Source organism: Leopardus geoffroyi, chromosome C1 (assembly GCF_018350155.1).
Source record: "Leopardus geoffroyi isolate Oge1 chromosome C1, O.geoffroyi_Oge1_pat1.0, whole genome shotgun sequence".
Taxonomy (NCBI): Eukaryota; Metazoa; Chordata; class Mammalia; order Carnivora; family Felidae; genus Leopardus; species Leopardus geoffroyi.
Window position 1 is genome coordinate 53,783,028 of NC_059328.1, and position 23,367 is coordinate 53,806,394.

Consider the following 23,367-nt stretch of genomic DNA (forward strand, 5'->3'; position numbering starts at 1 on the left):
TGGGGAACTTCTGCCATGGTGGAGGGCACTTTGCCCATGGTGGTAACTTCAGTGGAAGAGAGGGCTATGGTGATGGAGCTGGTGGCAGCACAGATAATTATGGATGACATAATGGGACATATAGTGGATTTGGAGGTGTTGGTGGCAATTACGGCAGATATTGTCCTGGTTATAGTAGTTGAGGGGGTGATGAACCAGGTTGTGCAAACCAGGATAAAGGATATGGTGACAGTGGTGGAGGACATAATGGTTACGATGAAGGAGAAAATGTTGCCAGTGATAACCATGGTGGTGGTGGGACCTCTAATGGTTTTGGAAATTATAGTGGATAACAACAATTAAATTACGGGCCAGTGAAGGCGGGACAGTTGGTGAAGAAGTTCAAGCAGTCCCTACGGTGGTGGTGGTTGTGGATATTGTAGTAGAAGGTTCTAAAATCTTTGCAGAAAAGGGCTTCCGTTCTTAGGGAGAGGGAGCATAAGGAGTTGTCAGGAAAATTACAGGTCACTTTGAGCCCATTGTCCCAAATGCATTAGAGGAACTACAAAAATCTGCCAGGAAAGGAGGGATGACCATCTGTAGCCAGAAAAGTTACTTAGATGGGAAACCTAAACTTAATAGCCCCTTAAGTAAGAAACTTTTTGTCAGGTCTGTCATTGCCACAGTTTGCAAAAAGTGCAATTAGTGATTAACGCAATGCTGGTCAATTAGATGTACATTCCTGAGGTCTTTCATATGTTGTAGATTTTCCTATTTTTTAGTTGCATCATGCATATTGCTCTGATCTGTAAATTGTGCCTGTGGTAGAGGAATAAAAATTAAGGAATTAAAAAAAATTTTTTTAATGTTTATTTATTGTTGAGAGAGAGAGACAGAGCATGAGCAGGGGAGGGGCAGAGAGAGAGGGAGACATAGAATCTGAAGCTGGCTCCAGGCGCTGAGCTGTCAGCTCAGAGCCCAATGCGGGACTCGAACCCATGAACCATGAGATCATGACCTGAGCCGCAGTGGGACACTTAACCGACTGAGCCACCCAGGTGACCAAAAATTAAGGAATTTTTAAGTAACCCCACAAAGGTGATGCCACTTTTAAAAAATGTCAGTATTTATAATACCCAGGAAATTACAGCCTTTGCAATTACTTCAACTAGTAATAAAAAATAAAAAATTCAACATCAAAGTTGCAAGATGAGTAAAAACATTGAAAGACCACAGGTAGAGGGGAAAGGGCAGGGGCTTTCCACGGGAGAAGGCATAAAGTCTGCCTGTCAGTGGTGTGTCCTTGGGCTAGTGACTTTACCTCTCCCATTTCAGTTTCCTCCTCTGTGCATGCTGACGTTAAAATGCATTTCATAATAGCACACACTTCCTATGCAGGATTAAGGCAGATAAGACACATAAAAGAGCCTGAAATGTGGTAGGTAGGTACTCAGTAAATGTTTCTTCTTTCTTTCTTACATCAGTGCTGCAGGAAGTTATTGATTGATTAATTCAAAAGTTATTTTTAGCACCCACGTATCAGCCGCTCTTCTGGGGCCTGGAGATATGGAGTGAATAAGGCAAACAAGGGCCCTAAGACACAGGTAAGAGTGAGCTCTCGGAGCCAGATTGTCTGGATTGGAATCCGCTCTTCGCTAGCTGTATAACCACTGACAACTCACTTAATATGACTCTGTTTCACGCTCTGTAAAACAGGAATAATAGTACCTTGAATGATCTGTGTATTGAATTGCAAAGGAGTTAGCAATGTACCTGGCACATCATAGGCATTCTGTGAACGTCAGCTATTAATGTTATTCTTCATGAAGCTCGTACTCTTAATGTGGAGAGTGGGGAGAGACTAAATGTATGTATTTTACAGGTAAAGAAACCGAGGTTCAGAAAGGTTAAGCAAACCACCTAAGTCAAATAGGTAGTAGGGGTGGAGGTGAGACTTCGTCCTCTGTTCCGTTTGACTTCAAAGCCTACACACTACTTGTCAGGCAGAGTGGACTCTTTCATGACACGTCTTCTTTAGGACATTCCCTGCTATAGAATTCTATTGGTGGGCAAAGGAATTTTAGAGTTTCAAATTGGAGGTCTTAGAAAAATCCAAGAACACAATTTATAAGCCTCCCGAGCCCTTCATTATCTCAGGTCCATCAGGTGCGAAGTCGAGCTTCTGTCCCTTTGGGTAAAACAGAGCATCCCTTGGTCCATCAAACAAGTCATCTGGAAGGAAGTCAGAATGAGACTCAGGAAACACACATTGCATACAGGCTGTGATTGCCTTACGTTCAATATAGTATCCACTGGCCATTTATTTGTTTCACATTTTACAACAGTGCTATGTTCCAGTCACTTTCATGCACGACGAGGACCCCAGGTCAAATACAACAGTCTCTGACTCTTCACAGTTAGTGGAGTCCCACATCTAAAACCAGAACCCCTAGCACAAAGCGCTACAGCCTACGATAACGTTGATAAGAAAAACCAGCCATAGGACTCCTGAGAAGGAAGCAATTAACTGACTAAAAGGGCCAGGTGGGAAGAATACCCTGGGGCCTGAAATGGGTTCTGGAAATCTGACAGGGAAGGACACTCAGATGGAAGGGACCCGAACACCCTTGTGCAGGAAGGAATTCTGTGGTGAGGCAAGAGGGTGGAGCTCTGTGAGGGCAGGGACTTCCCTTAGCCACTCAGATGCCTAAAAAGTTGCCCGGCACAGAGCACTACTCATTAGTTACATGTTGACTAATTGAATGCTAAAATCCTGCGTCTACTCCCAGAGATCCTGACCAGGGAAAGGGCCAGTGTTCGGGTATGTTTTAAAAACTCGCCAGGTGATTCTGATGTACTTCCAGGTTTGGTACCACTGGATTAAATGAATGACCTGAACCAATAGAGATGAGGAAATTTACAGTTTTCTGTAGATCATAAACTGTACTCTTTGAAAACAGCTTGGATGAAGGTGCTATGGTGCTTTCCTGTTTTACAGAAGGGGAAATGTAGGCTGCCAAAGATTAAGAAGAGATAAGCCTTGGCAGGTATGGTGAAATTAATAGTAGAATCTGGGCAATGGGTATATAAGTGTGTATAAAACATTTGTTTCAATTTAGATATATTTCAAATTTTTTTCTTTTCTTTCTTCCCTTTTTTTTTTTTTTTTTTTTTTTTTTTTTTTGAGAAAGAGGGAGAGAGAGAGTGTGTGCACAAGCGGGGGAGGGGTAGAGGGAGAAGGAGAGAGGGATTCCTAAGCAGAGTCTGCCTCCAGTGTGGAACCCAACTCAGGGCTCGATCCCATTACCCTAGCTGAAATCAAGAGTAGGATGCTTAACTGACTGAGCCACCCCGGTGCCCCTCAAATTTTTTCTTTTCTTTCTTTTTTTTAATAGGGGAATTGATAGTTGTTTTGTCACTCTCCACTCTTTCCTTTTTTTTTTTTTTTAAATGTTTATTTGCTTTTGACAGAGAGAGTACAAGCTGGGGAGGAACAGAGAGAGAGGAAGACACAGGAACTGAAGCAGGTTCCAGGCTCTGAGCTATCAGCACAGAGCCCAACGCAAGGCTTGAACCCATCAACCATGAGATCATGACCTAAGCCAAAGGGGGAACGCTTAGCCGACTGAGCCACCCAGGTGGCTCAAATTTTTTTCTTAATAAGATGTTGAAAAAAATTAACTTAAGCCAGAGATAAAACATGCTAATTGAGTCTCATTGAGAAATTGGTAAAAACTTGAGTGTCATTTAGTCCAGAATTCTATGAGGAAGCAGAGCCTTCCAGGTAGAAAGGGGAGTGGTCCTGGGGTGGTATGTTGGTCTCGGCTGGAGCAGAAGCAGAGGGTTTTGCTGAAAGAGCCTGGGATGTCACTTCAACCGGGTTCAGTTACCTTGGGTAATTGGTGTGGTGTCTTTGAACTTTAGACTCCTCATTGTTAAATAAGAGTCACATTAATAGAGGTTTTAAGTACCAAATTCACAGAGCCATTGTGAGGATCAAATGGTATACATGGTAGAAATAAAATGATTTTTAAAGATAGATACAGAGACTTTCAAAGAGATATGGTGGCTCAGATCATTTTAAGGAAACCAGTTTCTGGATCTTGATTTCCTTATGGAATTCTGCCCAAAGGGATTTCTCTGAGTAAATGCTGACTGTTGACATGTTATGTTAGTTTTCCTATCTCAACTCCCTTTCATAATCCTCCTTATCTCCTTTGATAAAATAAAAAGGTATATTTGGCCCCATCTTATCATATACCTTGCACTGGTTGTAAACACCCCCAGGGCTCCACAGAGACCATTCAAAGTACTGGGGTAGGCTAAACTCTTTTAATCGAGACAGTGTGTCCTCAAAGTAGGGCTTGTGTTTGTCTTGATTTATCCACATCCTGTAAAAGAATGAAAGGTGGCATGTTGGGATTTTTTTTTTTAAGTTTGTTTGAGAGAGACAGAGACAGTCTGGGTGGGGGAGGGGCAGAGAGAGAGAGAGCGAGAGAGAGAGAATACTAAGCAGGCTCTGAGTTATAAGCACAGAGCCTGATTTGGGGCTCCAACCCATGAAACTGTGAGATCATGACCTGAGCCAAAACCAAGAGTCCAAGGCTTACCTGACTGAGCCACCCAGGCACCCCAGGATGTTTTAAATCTAGTTCCACTATGGAATAAGTAGGTCATGATGACAATTTTTGCTTAACAACCTTAGCCTTTCCATCCTCTTTTTGTCAAGGAATCTATCACTTCTGACTGAGAGTCTTGTGACAACAAATAAGCAAAAAAGGGGGGCATACTGAGAAAAATATTAAACAAAATAGCACTTTACATACTTTATTCCATTCAGGAACAATTTCTCAGCAAGGTTCTCCCCTTTCTTTGAATTCAGAAGTGAGCTGGTTGTCATGGGGATGTGTCTTAACATGTTTATTTGAATAGAAGACATGTAGTCGGATCTTTTGTGACAGAGAAAAAATCTGATTTGGCCGGTTGGTTTGACAGTGAAGGGTGACTTTGCTAGTTAGGTGGTAGCTGGGTCTTTTCCATAAATCAAATGAGCTAAAAATACTGCACCAAGGTTTTTGAATAAAATATATTTAAATCACATGATTTAAGAGAGAATTCCTTGTCAAATTTTTTTATCACTCAAGATATTTTGGAATTAATACTATCTTCATTTTCTAGTCTTTTCTATACATGTCAGGTTAACCAAAATGCCTCTAGATGGAAAAGTATGATTTTAATCATCATTGATAATTCTTGAGAAAGCCTTTTTGATAAACTTTTCAGAAATTCAGAGTGAACGGGTCTCATGACTAGGTGACAAATGCTTTTGCAATTCAGGTGCTTTCTAATTCTTTGCTTGCCACAGAATTGAGGGGAAAATCAAGTTTCTGATAACAGATGACTAAAAAACGCATTAAAATTTTTTTAATTTATTTTTTAATTTAATATTTTTTAAATTTACATCCAAGTTAGTTAGCATAGAGTCCAGCAATGATTTCAGAACCAGATTCCTTAATGCTCCTTACCCATTTAGCCCATCCCCCCTCCCACAACCCTTCCAGCAACCCTCTGTTTGTTCTCTATATTTAAGAGTCTCTTATGTTTTGTCCCTCTTCCTGTTTTTATATGATTTTTGCTTATCTTCCCTTATGTTCATCTGTTTTGTATCTTAAAGTCCTCATACAAGTGAAGTCATATGATATTTGTCTTTCTCTGATTAATTTTGCTTAGCTTAATACCCTCTAGTTCCATCCACATAGTTGCAAATGGCAAGATTTCATTCTTTTTGATTCCCGAGTAATATTGCATTGTATGTATATACCATTTCTTCTTTATCCATTCATCCATCGATGGCCATTGGGGCTCTTTCCATACTTTGGCTATTGTCAATAGTGCTGCTATAAACATGGGGGTGCATGTGTCCCTTCAAAACAGCACACCTGTGGGGCGCCTGGGTGGCTCAGTCGGTTAAGCGTCCGACTTCGGCTCAGGTCACGATCTCACGGTTCGTGGGTTCGAGCCCCGCATCGGGCTCTGTGCTGACTGCTCTGAGCCTGGAGCCGGCTTCGGATTCTGTGTCTCCCTCTCTCTCTGCCCCTCCCCTGTTCATGCTCTGTCTCTCTTTGTCTCAAAAATAAATAAAAAAACATTAAAAAAAATTAAAAAAATAAAAAATAAACAAAACAGCACACCTGTATCCCTCGGATAAATACCTAGTAGTGTAATTGCTGGGTCATAGGGTAGTTCTATTTTTAGTTTTTTGAGGAACCTCCATACTGTTTTCTAGAGTTGCTGTACCAGTCTGCATTCCCACCAGCAGTGCAAAAGAGATCCTCTTTCGCTGCATCCTCTCCAACATCTGTTGTTGCCTGAGTTGTTAATGTTAGCCATTCTGACAGGTGTGAGTCAGAATCTCATTGTGGTTTTGATTTGTATTTCCCTGATGATAAGTGATATTGAGCATTTTTTCATGTGTCAATTGGCCATCTGGATGTCTTCTTTGGAGAAGTGTCTATTCCTGTCATTTGCCCATTTCTTCACTGGATTATTTGTTTTTTGGGTGTTGAGTTTGATAAGTTCTCTATAGATTTTGGATACTAACCCTTTATCTGGTATGTTGTTTGCAAATATCTTCTCCCATTCTGTCGGTTGCCTTTTAGTTTTGCTGATTGTTTCTTTCGCTGTGTAGAAGCTTTTTATTTTGATGAGGTCCCAATAGTTCATTTTTGCTTTTGTTTCCCTTGCCTCTGGAGACATGTCAAATAAGAAGTTATTGCAGCTGTGGTCAAAGAGGTTGTTGCCTGTTTTCTTCTCTAGGATTTTGATGGCTTCCTGTCTTACATTTAGGTCTTACATCCATTTTGAGTTTATTTTTGTGTATGGTGTAAGAAAGTGGTCCAGGTTCATTTTTCTGCATGTCGCTGTCCAGTTTTCCCAGCACCATTTGCTGAAGAGACTGTCTTTATTCCATTGGATATTCTTTCCTGCTTTGTCAAAGATTAGTTGGCCATATGTTTGTGGGTCCATTTCTGGGTTCTCTATTCTGTTCCACTGATCTGAGTGTCTGTTTTTGTGCCAGTACCATACTGTCTTGTTGATTACAGCTTCACAATACAGCATGAAGTCCAGAATTGTGATGCCTCCCGCTTTGGTTTTCTTTTCCAAAATTGCTTTGGCTATTTCTGGTCTTTTATGGTTCCATACAAATTTTAGGATTGTTGTTCTAGCTCTGTGAAGAATGCTGGTATTATTTTGATACGGATTGCAAAAAAAAATTTTAGTGTTTATTTATTTTTGAGACAGAGACAGAGACAGAACGTAAAAGGGGGAGGGGCAGAGAGAGAGGGAAACAGAATCTGAAGCAGGCTCCAGGCTCTGAGCTGTCAGCACAGAGCCAGACATGGGACTTGAACTCATGGACCAGGATATCATGACTTGAACCTAAGTCAGACGCTTAACTGACTGAGCCACCAGGTACACCACCCCCCTTCTCCCCCCCCCCCCCCCCCACCGCCAAATGCATTTTAGTGACAGATCACTCTGTGGTTTTTGGAATATAACTTGAAAGGAGTTCAAATAAGTGAATGGTATTGCTACAGCAAAACTCCTCCAATTCCCATCCTTTGACTTTTGTAAACAAGTTTTCTCAAATCTTACGTCTATAAAAATGGAAAATAGAACAAAATTAATGCTGACTAGTGTTTCAGTCTAGCAATAATATTTATATGAACTATAGTTTTAAAAATTATAATTTATATTAGTAAAAGAGGCTTCTATAATAAAACATTTTTATTTCATATTTTTGATCAAAATTAGTAATGCATTAGTCATTTTGATTAGTAGCACATGACTAATAATTTTGACAACTTAGTTCCTATAATCAAATTCTTTATTTTTTTTAATGTTTATTTATTTATTTTTGAGAGAGCGAGAGAGAGAGAGGGAGAGAGAGAGAGAGAGAGAGAGCAAGCACAAGCGGGTGAGGGGCAGAGGGAGGTGGGGGACACAAAATCCAAAGCAAGCTCCAGGCTCTGAGCTGTCTGTGCAGAGCTTGAACCCACTAACTGTGAGATCATGACCTGAGCTGAAGTCAGGCACCCCAGTCGGTTCTTAAAAATAGAGGGTAAGGGGGCACCTGGGTGGCTCAGTTGGTTGAGCGTCCAACTTTGGCTCAGGTCATGATCTCACAGTCTGTGAGTTTGAGCCCTGCGTTGGGCTCTGTGCTGACGGCTCAGAGCCTGGAGCCTGCTTCGGATGCTGTGTCTCCTTCTCTCTCTCTGCCCCTCCTCACTTGCGCTCTGTCTCTGAAAAATAAATAAATGTAAAAAATTTTAAAAAATACAATAAAATAGAGTGTAAGATCACAGGAAATTATCAAAATTAATTTCCATCTGTATAGATATTTTTATCACCAAATATGTTAGGGTAGTTGAGAAAAGACTTCCAAAAATGAAAATATATTACCTCACAATAAAATTGGGAAAGTAGGATGGACATGTTGGTTTGAGGTGCAAAAGAATTGGTGTAAAAAATTGAGTAGAAGAGCTTGTTCCCATAATTTTCAAGAGGATGATGGTGGCTATTGATATGCTATGGTATTTACATTCAAATACATTTAAGAGAGTGATATACGTTATATTTTAAAATTTCAGTCTTATAATATGGCTGGAAATTACATCTCTTGCCACTTTTGCATTCGTGATGTACAGTTTTAATAGTTGATGTCAACATGTGTTGGGGTTACATGTTTCAAAATTATTTTAGGAGATACTGGGGCACAAAGGTTCAAAGACCCTTGAAACAATATATGTGAAAAGAAACCCTCACCCCTCACCAGCTCCACCCCCTCCTGTGTTTCCTGGCTTAGTGAGGGGTGCCACTTTCCCTTGGCCATAAAAGTCATAAAACCTGAGCAGCATCCTTACTTCTCTTTCTTCCCTTACATCTGACCAATTTATGCTATTTCTTAGTAATTCTTAGATTCATCGCTTCTATCTCCCCAGCTTCTGTGTCTCCTAGAATATTGTTAACATCTTCTTAATTAGTTTGCCTGGCGTTAGCCTCAATCCATTCTGCTGGGGTGTCTGCAAGCAGGACAAATTTATCTTCCTAAAATTCAAAATCAATTATGTCACTCTTGTATAACTCAGTGGTTTTCCATTCTCTTAAAATAAAATCTAACTCATTAGGACTATATAGAAGTCTTCTGTGATTGACTCCTGCCACAGGAGGAGTCTTGCTTTTTTTATCCTTACTCCTTTGTTCCCTAATCTCTAGTAATTCTGGGTGTTCTTCTCCCTCTATATCCCATATCCTTGATGTCATTCCCTCTGTCTGGGATACATACACTTTTGTGCTTTTGACCCCTTGGCTGACGCATCCTCCAAACCTAACTTCAAGAATTATTGTTCTTGCTGGGTAGGCTCCCTTGCCTCTCTCAGACAGACTTAAGTGATTTCCCCTTTTCTTCTGTTGGCTATCCACCTTTCCTTTTTTTTTTTTTTTAAATATATGAAATTTATTGTCAAATTGGTTTCCATTATCCTTTCCTTTTTCACTTTTCCTCTCCCTCTCCATGATTTGAAGGATGACTTCTCCAAGAAATTACTTGTATCCAATTCCTTTTCTCAGGATCTGGGAGAATCCCAAGCTAAGAAAACTAGATTCCAGGAATACAATAGTGAGCTTTCATCATACACACCTTCATTTATTACTTTGCATGAAAATAGTCATGTAAGCTGCAGAAGGACAAGCGTTTTGTCTCTTTTAAAAAAAATTTTTTTTATGTTTATTTATTTTTGAGAGAGAGAGAGAGAGAGAGAGACAGAGTGCAAGTGGGGGAGGGGCAGAGAGAAAGGGAGACACAAAATCCGAAGCAGGTTCCAGGCTCTGAGCAGTCAGCACAGAGCCCGATGCGGGGCTTGAACTAAAGACTTGTGAGATCATGACCTGAGCAGAATTCCGACGTTAACCGACTGAGCCATGCACATGCCCCAAGCGTTTTGTCTCTTATTCACTGATATATCACAAACATGTAGACCAGTGCTTAAATCATAGTGTTGAATAAATAGTAGTGATAGTATTTACTGAGTGCTTACTATGTGCTTGATAAATGATTTTTTTTTCCAGAAAGCATTTAATCACCAAGAAATCTTATGAAATAGGTATTATTATTATTCCTTTTGCAGATATGAGAGCATTAAGATTAACCAATGGAGGGGTGCCTGGGTGGCTCAGTCAGTTAAGCGTCCAACTTCAGCTCAGGTCATGATCTCACGGTCTGTGAGTTCGAGCCTCACATTGGGCTCTGTGCTGTCAGTTCAGAGCCTGGAGCCTGCTTCGGATTCTGTGCCTCCCTCTCTGCCCCTTCCCCATTCATGTTCTGTCTCTATCAAACAATGAATAAACGCTAAAAAAAATTTTTTTTGGGGGGGGGGGCGCCTGGGTGGCGCAGTCGGTTAAGCGTCTGACTTCAGCCAGGTCACGATCTCGCGGTCCATGGGTTCGAGCCCCGCGTCAGGCTCTGGGCTGACGGCTCAGAGCCTGGAGCCTGTTTCCGATTCTGTGTCTCCCTCTCTCTCTGCCCCTCCCCCGTTCATGCTCTGTCTCTCTCTGTCCCAAAAATAAATAAACGTTGAAAAAAAAATTTAAAAAAAAAAATAAAAAATAAAATAAAATAAATTAAAAAAAAATTTTTTTTTAAAGATTAACCAATGGATCCAAATCAACCAGGTTGTAAATGGTGGACCTGGTTTCTAATTAAGGTCCCTTTGACACTAGAGCCCATTCTTTCAAAATTTTGGTTTTGATTTGTTTTACTTTTATTGTTATATGTCTGACTCCTTCATTAAACTTAAAGTTTATTAAAGGCAGGAACCCCGTTCAAGTCTGTATCCTTGACTTAACAAGTCTGTATCCTGGAATATAGTAGGAACTCAGTAATCTTTGTTGAATGAATAAAGTGAAACCTGGCTTATTTACATATACTTATGTTAAGGAAGAAAGGACAATGATGTTTTCTGGAGCCAGTTAAAGAAGTCTTGAATATAGCATGAGGCAAGTCATTCTTAGGATGCTCCCAATTAAAATTCCTTTGAGATTTTAACTTCACAACCAACTCAACCTGGATGCCATTTGACTAGTTTTAGTTTTTGGGGATGCCTTCCTTGTTGAATTCTCCTTCATCTGAGAATATAACCCATTTATTTGTTTGTTTATGTATTTGTGTATTTATTTATTTATTTTTAAGTACACTCCATGCCCAGTGTGTAGCCCAACACAGGGCTTGAACTGAGATCAAGACCTTAGCTGAGATCAAGGGTCAGATGCTTACTGACTGAGCCACCCAGGTGCCCCTCTTTCTTTCGTTTAAATTGTTCCTGACCAGAGGCATCTAAACAACTGCTAAACCTGGCACACCTGGGTGGCTCAGTCTGTTAAGCATCTGACTTTGGCTTAGGTCATGATCTCCTGGTTCATGTATTCAAGCCCCATATCAGGCTTTGCACTATCAGAATCCCTCTCTCTCTCTCTCTCTCTCTCTCTCTCTGCCCCTCCCCCTTGCATGCTCCAACACCAAAATAAATAAACTTAAAAAGAAAAATTAACAACTTCTGAACCTGAATTCCTTGTATCTGATACTCTGTAAGTCAATGAAAATAGGGACTCTTAAGCACTGTTGTGTTATCAGGGCTGATTTCGTGCCTGGCGTGCAATGGAGACTGCAATAAACACTGTTAAATTAATGAATGAGGCAGAATTAGAGTAGGAACTGTCTAGTTTTCAGTGATTATCCATGAACAATTATGAAAGACATCTTCAGAGTTTTAGGTCAGTATGAAGTCATAATTACTGGGTTTGCCAAAAAAAGCAACAATTTCAAGTTTAGATTATATGAAATTTTAGCAAAAAGAATTGTAGTCTTTCAACCACAATGTGAAAAATTGTAACTTTAAAATTCTTCTGTGACTAAAATTAATATTTATTTTGAGCTTAAGTTAGAATGCCTTAACTACAGGAAGTAGTTACCTTAAATAATATAGAATTTATCGGCTAATGTAAGAGGAAGCTCAAAGGTAGGGAAGAATTCAGGATTGGTTCAGAAGCTAAATTATGCCATCAAGGACCAATTTCTTTTCATCTTTCTGCTCTGCCATCCACGCTGTTGGCTTCAAACTAATGCTAGTCCCCCTCATGACTGTAGGGTTGCTGTCAAAATTAATTGGGCTACAAAGACATCTTGTTTGAAAGAAAGATTGATTGATTCCCATTGGTTGCTGTGAACCTTCCCAGAAACTTCCGTGCAATTGCTTCTGCATAATTGGTCAGATTTGGGTCACTTATCCATTCCTGAATTAATTAACAGCAAAGGGTAGTTGAAATACTCTGGGACCAATCAGATACAACACTGGAGTCAAGGTCAATTCCTCAAGCTTCATTAGTGGTATTCAGTGAGACAGAAGGAACAGATTCTGGGGAGCCAACCACAATGTCCAACTCAAAACATCAGTTTTTGGTAGGTGGTAAAAACCTCATTTCAGTCAATTCAGTGTCTCTATGCTTTGCCCCAGTTTTGGTGGAGAGTGGGAATTTGGAATTGCCATAACTTTGAGGAAGCATTCTGGTCTGGTTGTCACCTATCCGCATCAGCATTCACTGAGACATTGTTGTTTACATTGGTTTTCAATCACACGGGATCTGTCTCTCTTTCTCTCCTTCTCATGCCACTCTCTTGAGTAAATGGAATTACTCTGCTGAGGCACATGTGAGATTATTTTCCATGTCCATCTGCCTAGTCAGGGATTTTAAACTCAATTGCCTTTATAGAGGCAAGTCAGTAAAATAGACCAGGTGTAAGATAACAGGGAATAAGGACAGAAAAACCTAGAGAGGGTATGCTCCACTCAAAGTCATTCAAAATCAAATTATTTTAAAATTCTGTGCTTGCCAAATAAGACCTGCTCATAGACCATATTGTCTGTGATACACTTCCCTCTGGCGTCTTGCCCTTTCTCTAGGTCCTGCCTGGGAAAGGGGATATAAACCTTCCCTGCATTTGGATCTTTCCAGCCTGTCTCCTTTCATCCTCCATGCTGGGGCTCAGTCCTGGGAAGTAAACAGGTGTGCACATCCTTTTTTCCCCCAAGGAATCATTCCCACTTAAATTTCCCTCTGACTCTCCCCTCTCTCCAACCCAGGAGATTTTTCCTAGTCCAGGATATGGGGAGTAGGAAGACTTCAGCCATTTACAGACTCCCAAATCAATTGTATTATATAAGCACAAGCATGTTTTCCACTTCTGGGGGCTTAGCCCTAACCTCAAACCCAAGAAAAGACTCTTGGCTTCTCTTTTCTACTACACTATTTCTTTCTAAGGGGATGGGCATAAAATTCCTTAGCTGTTACATGAAGAGGGAGAAGGATCATGGGTGGAAATATGGGAAAATATTATCCTGCTCTATAGTTAATACTGCTATGTGGTATATTTGAAGATTGCCAAGAGAATAGATCCTAACAGTTCTCATCACAAGGAAAAATACATTTTTTTCTACCTATATGAAATGAGAGAGGTTAGCTAAACTTATTGTGGTAATCATCTTACAATATATGTAAGTCAAGTCAATATGCTATATACTTAAACTTGCATACTGCTTTTTGTCTGTTATATCTCAATAAAGCTAGAAGAAAAAATAAAAATACACTATCCTGCTACAGAAGAAATACAGTGTTTAGAACAAGAGGCTGCTTATCAGACTACATCTGGAATGTCTTATGTATTGCTGTGTACGTCACCTTAGAAGGAACATATTCATCCAAAGAATACCCAGTGTGTGAAGGGATTCTGAATCACATTATGTGAGTATAATCAATAAGACTTCTGTACAACATTCAGCATCCTAGGCTGAGAATGTAAAAGTCAAGATAGGCTAGCTTATGATGTGACTGACCTGAAAAATCTTGGTGGCTTAAGGGGTGCCTGGGTGGCTCTGTCTGGTATCCAGGATTCTTGATTTTGGCTCATGTCATAATCTTGCGGTGGTGAGATCGAGTCCCACATTGTGCTTTGCCCTGACGGCGTGAAGCCTGCTTGGGATTCTCTCTCTCCCTCTCCTCTGGCCCCTCCCCCATACTCATTGCCTTCTCTCTCTCTCTCTCTCTCTCAAGAAGAAATACACATTAAAAAAAACTCTTGGTGGCTTACAACAATAAAGATTTATATTTTCCTCATGTTACATGTCCATCATGGTTCAGTCTTTTGTAGGGAGGAGAGGTCATCTTTACTGTGGGACCTAAGCCATTTGCTGGCCATTGTGGCAAAAAAGAAAGGAACAATAGGAACGCTGGCTTTTAAAGTTTCTGCTTTCATTTCAAAGCAAGTTATATGGTCACTCCTGAGATAACAGGATGGGGAGGGAAATCAGAGATCATGTGGAAAGTCCCGTATCATCCTGTTTGGGGATCCTCTATGGATCATCTTAACTCCCAGGAATTTGTGTAGTTCAAAACAAGATATAGTAGATGACATAGTAATATTCAATAAATACATATAAGCTAGTATTGTTATTATTACATTTCATTAAGAAGGAAAAATTCTTTCCATATGTTGTGTATCTATAAATCTTTTGAGGATGAACAGGAGAACTTCCTAGTATTCCTTACTCAAGCAGCAAAAGACACACTGGTCTGTTACTTGCTAGTAGGATACCATATTACTTAGGGAATGGCTGATTAATTCAGAATATTTAGCATAAAGAAGAGATGCTTCAGACAGGACAAACAGCTGTTTTCTTTTTCTTTTTTTTTTTTTAACTTTTTAATTTATTTTTGAGAGAGAGAGTAGGGGGAGGGGCAGACAGGGAGGGGAGACAGAGGATGCGAGGCAGGCTCTGTACTGACAGCAGAGAGTCCGATGTGGGGCTCGAATTTAAGACCTGAGAGATCCTGACCTGAGCCAAAGTCAGATGCTCAGCCAACTGAGCCACCCAGACACCCCAAGACCTCTGTTTTCTGATATATGAAAGTCTACGTGAAAATGAATTACACACACAGATAATGTGAGGGTCCTGAGAAGATAGCCCTGGTAGTAGAATAAGTTTGTCTGGTATGGCTTAATTATCCCAGGAACCTGTCTTTAGTGCCATGAAGCACATTGTGCTTTGTGGGAGTTGAAGAAAGAATAATAACGCAACTTATATAATGCTTACTCCACGCCAAGTGTTGTTCCAAGCCTTTGCATATACTAACTCATGTATACACAACAACCCTATCAGATCGAAACTACAACTATTCCCATTTTTCAGGTGGAAAAAATGAAGCACAGATTAAGGAACTGCTACGGTCACATATCTGATAAGTGGTTGAGCCAAAGACTGAACCTGTCAATCTGTCTATAGAGCCCACTGTCTTAATCCTTGTGCTGAATTGCCTTTCTATACTTGGAATTCACTTGGAAACCCTTATCTATTTGATCAGTCTATCTTTTTTTTTTTTTAATTTTTTTTAACGTTTTATTTATTTTTGAGACAGAGAGAGACAGAGCATGACGGAGGAGGGGCAGAGAGAGAGGGAGACGCAGAATCGGAAGCAGGCTCCAGGCTCTGAGCCATCAGCCCAGAGCCCGATGCGGGGCTCGAACTCACGGACCGCGAGATTGTGACCTGAGCTGAAGTCGGACGCTCAACCGACTGAGCCACCCAGGCGCCCCTTGATCAGTCTATCTTAGAACTGGTCATCTCATTTCTGATCTTTGTTTCTCCTCTGGGTCTTCTGTGCAACTCTCCAACAAGACACACCTTTTATTTATTTGTTTGTTTATTTATTTATGTTTATTTATTTTTGAGAGAGAGAGAGAGAGAGAGAGAGGGAGAGAGAGAGAGAGAAACAAGTGTGAATCGGGAGGGGCAGAGAGAGAGGGAGACACAGAATCTGAAGCAGGCTCCAGGCTCTGAGCTGGCAGCACAGAGCCCGATGCAGGGCTTGAACCCATGAACCACGAGATCATGACCTGAGCCGAAGTCAGATGCTTGACTGACTGAGCCACCCAGGCACCCCCAAGACACACCTTTTAAATTATACTCCCTTTCTATCTTTTTGGTTTATCTCTCAAAATGACTTGTCCATAGTGACCTCTCAGACAAGTGGGGTCTATGATCTGGGTTGGGGATCTAGGAGCCATGTTTGGGACTGGTATGGTAGAGAGGTGTGGTAGTGGCAGGCGAGGACAGCTGGAACTTGACACTAGAGTTGGCAGGCTGGCCTGCGGTCATGGTGAAGAACAAAGTGGGAATGCCATTTGTGAGCCAGGTCAATAGTGAGCCCAGTGTCAGGTCAAATGGGTCTGGCAGCAAGACCAAAACCTGGGATACAGCAATGATTTGGCAACAGGTTGGCAGCAAGGACGTTGACGGATGAACTGGCAGATTCAGGAAGGGAAGATGTAAGTTAAAACCCGAGGAGATTCCTGACAGGGAAGTCCTGGTGGGAAGAGCCTTTCATAGGTACCTGGTTGTTCAATCTGGCTCTTGAGGAAACCAAGCCAGTCAGGGCATGAGTGACTTTCTCTTTGTTAGTATTTCTCTATAGACCAGCAATCTGGTGCAGAACCCTCCTGACAGCCTCCCCGGACTCTCTTCACTCAAGTACTAGGGAGACTGAGCAGGGTGTAGTGGTTATGTGGTTTGACCCTGATATCTGGGTTCAAATCCCACTTCTGCCACTTACTGGCTCATTACACTGAAGGATGAATTACCTAACCTTAAAGTGTCTCAATTTCTTTATCTGTAAAATAAAAAGATAACAATGTTACTCTAGAGATCTCTGAATCAGCTTGCACAGTGATTAAAGAGTATGGGCTCTGGAGTCAAGATGCTTGATTTATGTCCTTCATCTTCCACTTATAGCTATAAGACCTCAAGCAAGTTACCAGATCTCTTGCTTCAGTTTTAAGGTCTATAAAATGGACACACAATAATGGGCGTGACATAGGACTTTTGTAAGAATTAATATGATATATAACATATATAGTCTTTACTGCCCTTATCAGAAGATCAAAGCTAAAAGGCTCCCACAAGTGGGATCCCCTTTACCCACCCTGCCTTGGCGGAATAAACTCAGTATTCAGTTCTGTTGGAACAGGAAGAACTTGCATTCCCTCAGGCAGTTAACTTAGCACACAGGAAAGACACACCCAAAGGCATTTCATCTCCAGACACGCCTACTAACCCCGAGGCAAATTCTAAAAGGAACCCTGCTGTTGATGGTGGTGAGGAAGGTAGAGTGAAGAGAGGATTGACACAGGCTTGTCCCTGCCCACTGCCAAATGTATAAATCAGAGTAAAGTTCTGAGCAAGACACCATCATTGTATCATTATATTTGGAGGGTAGAGCATAACTGATGGTTACTGTGCTTTCCAGGATTTCACAGTGAAAAGACCAAAGATGGTAGTTTCCCATCCTCATCTCTTGACAGAGGCCCTCCATTACAGACTGTTATTTCAGGAGCGATTTTTTTTAATGTTTATTTATTTTTGAGAGAGAGAGAGAGAGAGGGAGAGAGAGACCGAGTGTGAGCAGAGGAAGGGCAGAGAAAGAGAGGGAGACAGAGAATCCGAAGCAGGCTCTAGGCTCTAAGCTGTCTGCACAGAGCCCGACGCCGGGCTGGAAATCACCGACCACGAGACCATGACCTGAGCCCAAGTGGGATGCTTAACCGACTGAGCCACCCAGGCAACCCAGGAACGATTTGCAAAAGCGTCTGTTGCTCATGGAAAATAATGGGTCATGCCAGGTAAATTGCAAGAATGTTGATTTCATTCATCCCAGTTCCTTTTTTAACTTCTTGGCTTGGGAACGTGTGTGCACACATGAGCATGGGGTGTGTGACCGAGAGAGCAAGCTTGTAGAATAAATGCTGCTGCCTCTTTTCAGTGACTGTTAAGATGTTATAGGTTAATAAGCATGTGAGCTAGTAAAATTTGGGGATGATTCTTTCACTCTTAAGAATTCACTATAGTCACAGATAATGCCATGTTAGTCTTTTATTCACCATTTATTCTCTCAATACAACCTTATGACTTCTTGAGTATTTAATAAGTGCCTGCAGGGAGAAGGCAGCAGGTATACCGGGACTGGTACCTTGTCCCTTCTTCCCATTATTTTCCAGCTTTTTTTTTTTTTCCCTGAATCTTGACATGTCCAAGTAACTAGCCTTTCTTCTGTCTCTTCAGTGAAGCTTCATGGAGGGCAAAGAGAAGCTACTTTATGTACTCATTCATTCAGCAGTGAGTCAGTTGTGCAGTGCTATTTGCTCTTCGTGTCTGTACCTAGCTATGTGGAGGCCATGATGAAGCCACTATGTTCAAGGAGCCTATGGTCTCCAACAAACACAACAGAAGGAAGCCTGAAATGATTTTAGAAAGATAGTGATGAAGAAGTGATAGCTAGAACAGTAGGGGAATGGGGAGTCTAATCTTTGAAGTGGGATTAGTACCTTATCTGTGAATTGTGGTTGGGGTGACTGCATCATTTGAAAAGTCCTAATGAGTTATATTTCAAAGGTATGCTTTTTTAAGTTTATTTTTTTTTAATGTTTATTTCTGAGACGGGGGTGGGGGGGTGGGGAGAGAGGCAGAGAGAGGGGTGGACAGAGCATCTGAAGCAGGCTCTGTGCTGACAGGAGAGCCCGATATAGGGCTCAAACTCATGAATGGTGAGATCGTGACCAGAGCCAAAGTTGGACACTTAACCGATTGAGCCACCCAAGCATCCCTCAAAGGTATACTTCTAAGTACATTAGAGTATGTGACATACATCCTTGATTATGCAAAAGATAATATGACATGAGACTAGAGATGATTCTAGGTGGCACATGGATTTGGCTTCCATTAAACTGGCTTCAGTTTAATACAATTAAACTGAATATTAAGAAATTCTGCTCAGGGGGCGCCTGGGTGGCGCAGTCGGTTAAGCGTCCGACTTCAGCCAGGTCACGATCTCGCGGTCCCTGAGTTCAAGCCCCGCGTCAGGCTCTGGGCTGATGGCTCAGAGCCTGGAGCCTGTTTCCGATTCTGTGTCTCCCTCTCTCTCTGCCCCTCCCCCGTTCATGCTCTGTCTCTCTCTGTCCCAAAAATAAATAAACGTTGAAAAAAAAAAAAAAAAAAGAAATTCTGCTCAGTATTCTCTTTCTAATTCTATTTTGAGCTATGTGATTACAGATAAAGTTTCATTACAAAAAGTTTCATTTAGATGCTGTATGTCTTAAACGCCTGTCTATGACTTGGTGAACAATCCCCTTACTTTTTTTTTTTTTAAATAAGGACTAAGTTCAGAAATTCAACAGGCTAGATTGGTAGATTCCAGCTAGAATTTGCTAGCCTTATTTTTCTCATATTATTTTAGTGTGTCCCTTTATTTATGGTTAGTGAGTTATATTCAGTTTTTTAAAATAAATTATTTAAACAAATTGAGTCGATATAAAGAAACATGATAAGCGGATAAGAACCAAGGCAGTACAAGGTCATAGCAAAACTGCGAAAGTAATATGGAAATGACTCAAGTTTACTAAACAAGGACACTGCAGTCTAGATAAGAGAATCTGAGGAAGAAGTGTGTAAAATGTGATCAAATGTAGACTTTGTATTACTGTCCAGCGAAGTCACAGAGAGCTCTGTGCCAGGGTTTGAGGTTGAGTATGTTCGGAGGAGGGGAGGGGGAGGTTTGCCAACATTGACAGAGTACTTATTGCAGGCAAAGTGCTGTATATTTTTGAGGATAGAAAGATGAATAAAATTTGGACTTACTCTCAGAATGAGTTTACAGTTTGTCTCCAGAGGAGACAGACACGTAGATGTATATTCTTTTGTACACTATGATAAATAATATAAACAGATTTAAAACCCTGAGCAAAGGGAATAGGAAGAAGTTGATGATAGGAGTGTATGTGTGATAAGAATAGCTACCATTTATAGAGTATCTTCCAAGGGCCAGGAAGTTTACTAAATAACTTTGTCACATTAGCTCATTTATTCCTCGCAATTTGGGAACTGAGATCAGAGAAGCTAAATAGTTGTCCCAAAGTTAATAATAGTGACGATGTTCATGACTGAGTCCTTATTATATGCCCAGCACTGTGCTAAATCCTGTATGTACATTAATTCATTTAAGCCTCCCCACAAGCCTAAGAGGTAAGAATTAGCTCCCTTTTACAGATTAGCAAACCAAGGCTCACAGCAATCAAGAGACTTCAGAGTTAGTGAATGGCGCTGTTGCAACTTAAACCCAGGGATGTTTGACTCCAAAACCCATTTCTTCCAGTTCTACTGCTTCCAATAAGCAGCTGAGCTGTGGGACCCTGAGTTGGTCGTGCACGGGGAAGGTTCATGGATGGCTCTTTTGTGAAATGCTAGGTTCAAATCTCAGCTGGGTTTCTCTATTGAGTTAACCTATGTCACAACTCCTTCTGTTTCATAATATAATCTCCTAAACTCCTAAACCACTAAATGCTAGGACTGCATGAGTGGCTAACACTGCTCCATGATATTATAAGGTGATGTTGGTAAAGACATTTCAAAAGTAGGCAAAAGAACTCGGTGATAGGGAAGGTTCATCCAGTTTGTGAGGACTAGAAACTATTTCCTGTGGGAACTCACACAATCCCGATGCTTGATAAATACAAAGGAATCATTGGGAGTACTAAATCCAATGTCCTCATTTTAGAAAGAAAAAGAAACAAACAAACAAACAAACAGGTTAAGAGCCAAAAGTCCCATAGCAGGCAGAGGAATTAAGAGCCACACATCTTCCACGTCTCAATGCTCAATGTGGTAGACCATTGGTTTTCGAAGTGTGGAAATCACGGTTTTCCAGCGCTAATCTCCAGACCCACAGCCTCAGCAGTATCTGGGAACTTGTTAGAAGTGCCCACCTCAGACCCACAGATTCGGAAAATGTGAGGAAGGAGCTCAGCAATCTATTTTAACAAGCCCTCTGAGTGATTCTGAAGCATGCTCATGTCTGAGGAGGACTGCAAAGTATCTGCTATGTATTATACAGCATATGGAGGGAAGAAAAGGCAAGATTGAAGTCACTCCCACATTCCCATAAGCTCTTCTCTCTCTTTGTTCCCAGGTGAAGGGCTGAAGGGGTTCAGGGTAACAACCTCCTGATGTCTACAGCAAACTCTGAGATATTTTTGAGAAGGGGATGAGCCTATGGAACAAACACTGGCCTGAAGTGGGTGGCCTGGGTGTGCTCCCAGGTAGCCAGAGACTAGGCACTGTCTGGCTGTCTGTCTATGGAGAACTTACTAAAGGAGAAGGGCTGAAGATGCCAGGGAGGGGCAGAAAGGAATACTCTGCCACACTCTTCCTCACCCAGCCCCCAACACAAACAGTGCAGCCAGGACTCTAGAGGAGGTTCTTCTCCACGCTCTCCCTCCCCGTCTGTGAGCCATGGGTAGTTGCACTGAAAATCCTGCACTGATTTCCTGAAAGGCAGGAGGCCTGCAGAAAGAGGAGGGGGCAGGGGAATTTGCAAAGGTTTTTGGCAGGCACCTGTGTGTCCCTTTGTAAGATTTTTTATCCTGAAGGGATGATTTTTATGCGAGGTGAGGAAATAATAGAAATTGATTTGCACTTTACCAATGTCTCTGGCGGTTGCATTCAGGATAGACTAGCGGAAGCTAGCAGCTTACATGGGCTGGCAGTTATCACACTAGTCTCAGTGGGAAATGAGGGCCATGTGGGGAGTGGGAGCAGATTTAAGAGAACATGGATGGGGATACGCAGGGGAAGGGAGGGAGGAGATAGTGCCCCTGGGACTGAGTGAATTGTTAATTGTAGTGCCAACATCCTAGGCCCTGAAGTCCTGAAATTAGTTGGCTCTAAAAACCCGAGCCCAGGTGAGTGACCATTTCCTCCTTCCTTCTTCCCCAAAGAGCCTGGGCTTTGGAGCCAGGCAGATGAGGGTTCAAAACTCCCGCTGCACTCTGGGCAAGATTCCACCTCTTTGATTCACAGCTATATGCCAAGCGCCTAAAACAGTGTCTGGAACACGGTAGGAGATCAACAAACATTTGTTGAATTAATGGTGATACTCCAAGCCTCCTTTCCTCATCTGTGAATATCTGGAACGGTTGTTGCGTAAGGAAACCACTAGCCCTGAACTTGACGCATAGTAGGCACTCAACAAGTTGTATTTTTCCTTCCCCTTGACAGTAAAAACGGGGTCCCCGGGCGAGTGCAAGAGGTGGGTCTGAGTCCTGGCGCCCCCCGCAGGGTGGTGGGGAGCACGTGGGCTGGGAGGGCGGGGTGGGAGCCGAGCGGCGGGAAGGGGAGGGGGCGCCGGCCGACAGCTCGCGCGGAGCCGGTCTCCCCGGCTTACGTAAGGCGCGAGTCCCGCGCGGCCGGCTGGGGCTCGGAGTGGGGGCGGGCGGAGGCGGCGCCGCCCAGCGGGATCCGGGCTGGAAGCCTCTCGGAGCGCCGCGTCCCAGCCGAGGTGTGTGTTTGACTGCTTGGGGTGGAGAGGCGTCGGACTCGGGTTCCCCGCGGCGGGGAGCGCATCCGTCCGTCCTCGGCGAAGGTGGGCGCTGGGCGGTCGGCGCGGGCGGCGGGGGCCGTGGCGACTCCCCGGGATTGACAGCCGCTGGGGAGGGGCCGCGGCGTAGACTCAGCGCTGCCCACGTGCGAGGGTAGGAGCAGGGGCTCAGCCCCCAGGCCGACCGGTGCGTGGGGCGACTGGGGGCGCGCTTGGAGTCACCGCCCCTCCCGGCGTCCCCCTCGGTGGAGACTGGCGCGGGGATGCCAGGCCGCCCGGCCCCTTCCTCGAACGCCGCGTGGGAAACGAAAGAGGAAGGGATAGAGGTGGGCCTGGCCGGGCCGCCCTCAGAGCCCCCGAGTTCGACCCCGCCAGGGGCGGGGACTCCGGACTTGTCCTGAATCGCGGCGTGGGGGCGAGGAGGGCGGGGATGGGTAGCGTGGCGCCTTTCTCCGCCTTCGAGCCGGCCCCGGCGCGGGGCTGAAGGGAGGGGTTGTCTCAAAAGTCACTCCTTCCCCCTGCAGGGGCGCCCGGCGAGTCCCCGCGCGAGCGGAGAGTGTCAGAGGCAGAAGCAGAAGCCATAAAGTTCCCCGGGCTTCTCTGAGGCCGCTGTCCGGGTTGTCCGTTTGGCCGCCCCCTCCCTGCCTGGCGAAGGCAATGGCTTCCAAACTCCTGCGCGCGGTCATCCTTGGGCCGCCCGGCTCGGGCAAGGGCACCGTGTGCCAGAGGATCGCTCAGAGCTTTGGTCTCCAGCATCTCTCCAGCGGCCACTTCTTGCGGGAGAACATCAAAGCCAACACGGGTGAGGGGTGCGGGGGCGAGGGGCGGGGGTGAGCCGTAGCGGGATCGGGTTGGGTC

The 23,367-nt window shown here is 43.1% G+C and overlaps 2 protein-coding genes across 7 annotated transcripts in view; one reads left to right on the top strand and one right to left on the bottom strand.

Annotated features, from left to right (window-relative positions):
• Nucleotides 1-343: 343 nt before the first annotated feature.
• On the bottom strand, nt 344-23,091 carry LOC123596806 (skin secretory protein xP2-like). Its single transcript, XM_045475103.1, has 3 exons — nt 23,061-23,091; nt 22,158-22,989; nt 344-461 (listed from the first exon to the last, which is right to left on the bottom strand). The coding sequence occupies exons 1-3, from the start codon at nt 23,089-23,091 to the stop codon at nt 344-346; spliced, it is 981 nt and encodes a 326-aa protein (XP_045331059.1).
• The window catches only part of AK4 (adenylate kinase 4), a 73,877-nt gene continuing 72,876 nt past the window's right edge, over nt 22,367-23,367 (top strand). For 2 of the 6 annotated variants that reach the window (XM_045477697.1, XM_045477699.1), the window contains exons 1-2: nt 22,367-22,470; nt 23,034-23,311. In XM_045477697.1, coding sequence (XP_045333653.1) covers nt 23,167-23,311 — 145 coding nt within the window. In that variant the 5' untranslated portion in view covers nt 22,367-22,470; nt 23,034-23,166. Of the gene's footprint in view, nt 22,555-22,720; nt 22,836-23,033; nt 23,312-23,367 lie in introns of those variants that run through there. The other 4 variants (XM_045477704.1, XM_045477698.1, XM_045477700.1 and 1 more) reach the window with 4 other exon arrangements.

Excerpts from the sequence above, each read along its gene's own strand:
- LOC123596806 (XM_045475103.1), bottom strand. The coding sequence starts at position 23,091 with ATGGCTTCTGCTTCTGCCTCTGACACTCTCC. Across the intron at positions 22,990-23,060 it reads TTCTGCCTCTGACACTCTCC|CCCCGCGCCGGGGCCGGCTC; the intron begins GCTCGCGCGGGG and ends CCCTCCCTTCAG. Across the intron at positions 462-22,157 it reads GGAAAAATACAACTTGTTGA|AACGGAAGCCCTTTTCTGCA; the intron begins GTGCCTACTATG and ends CCTCTCCCTAAG.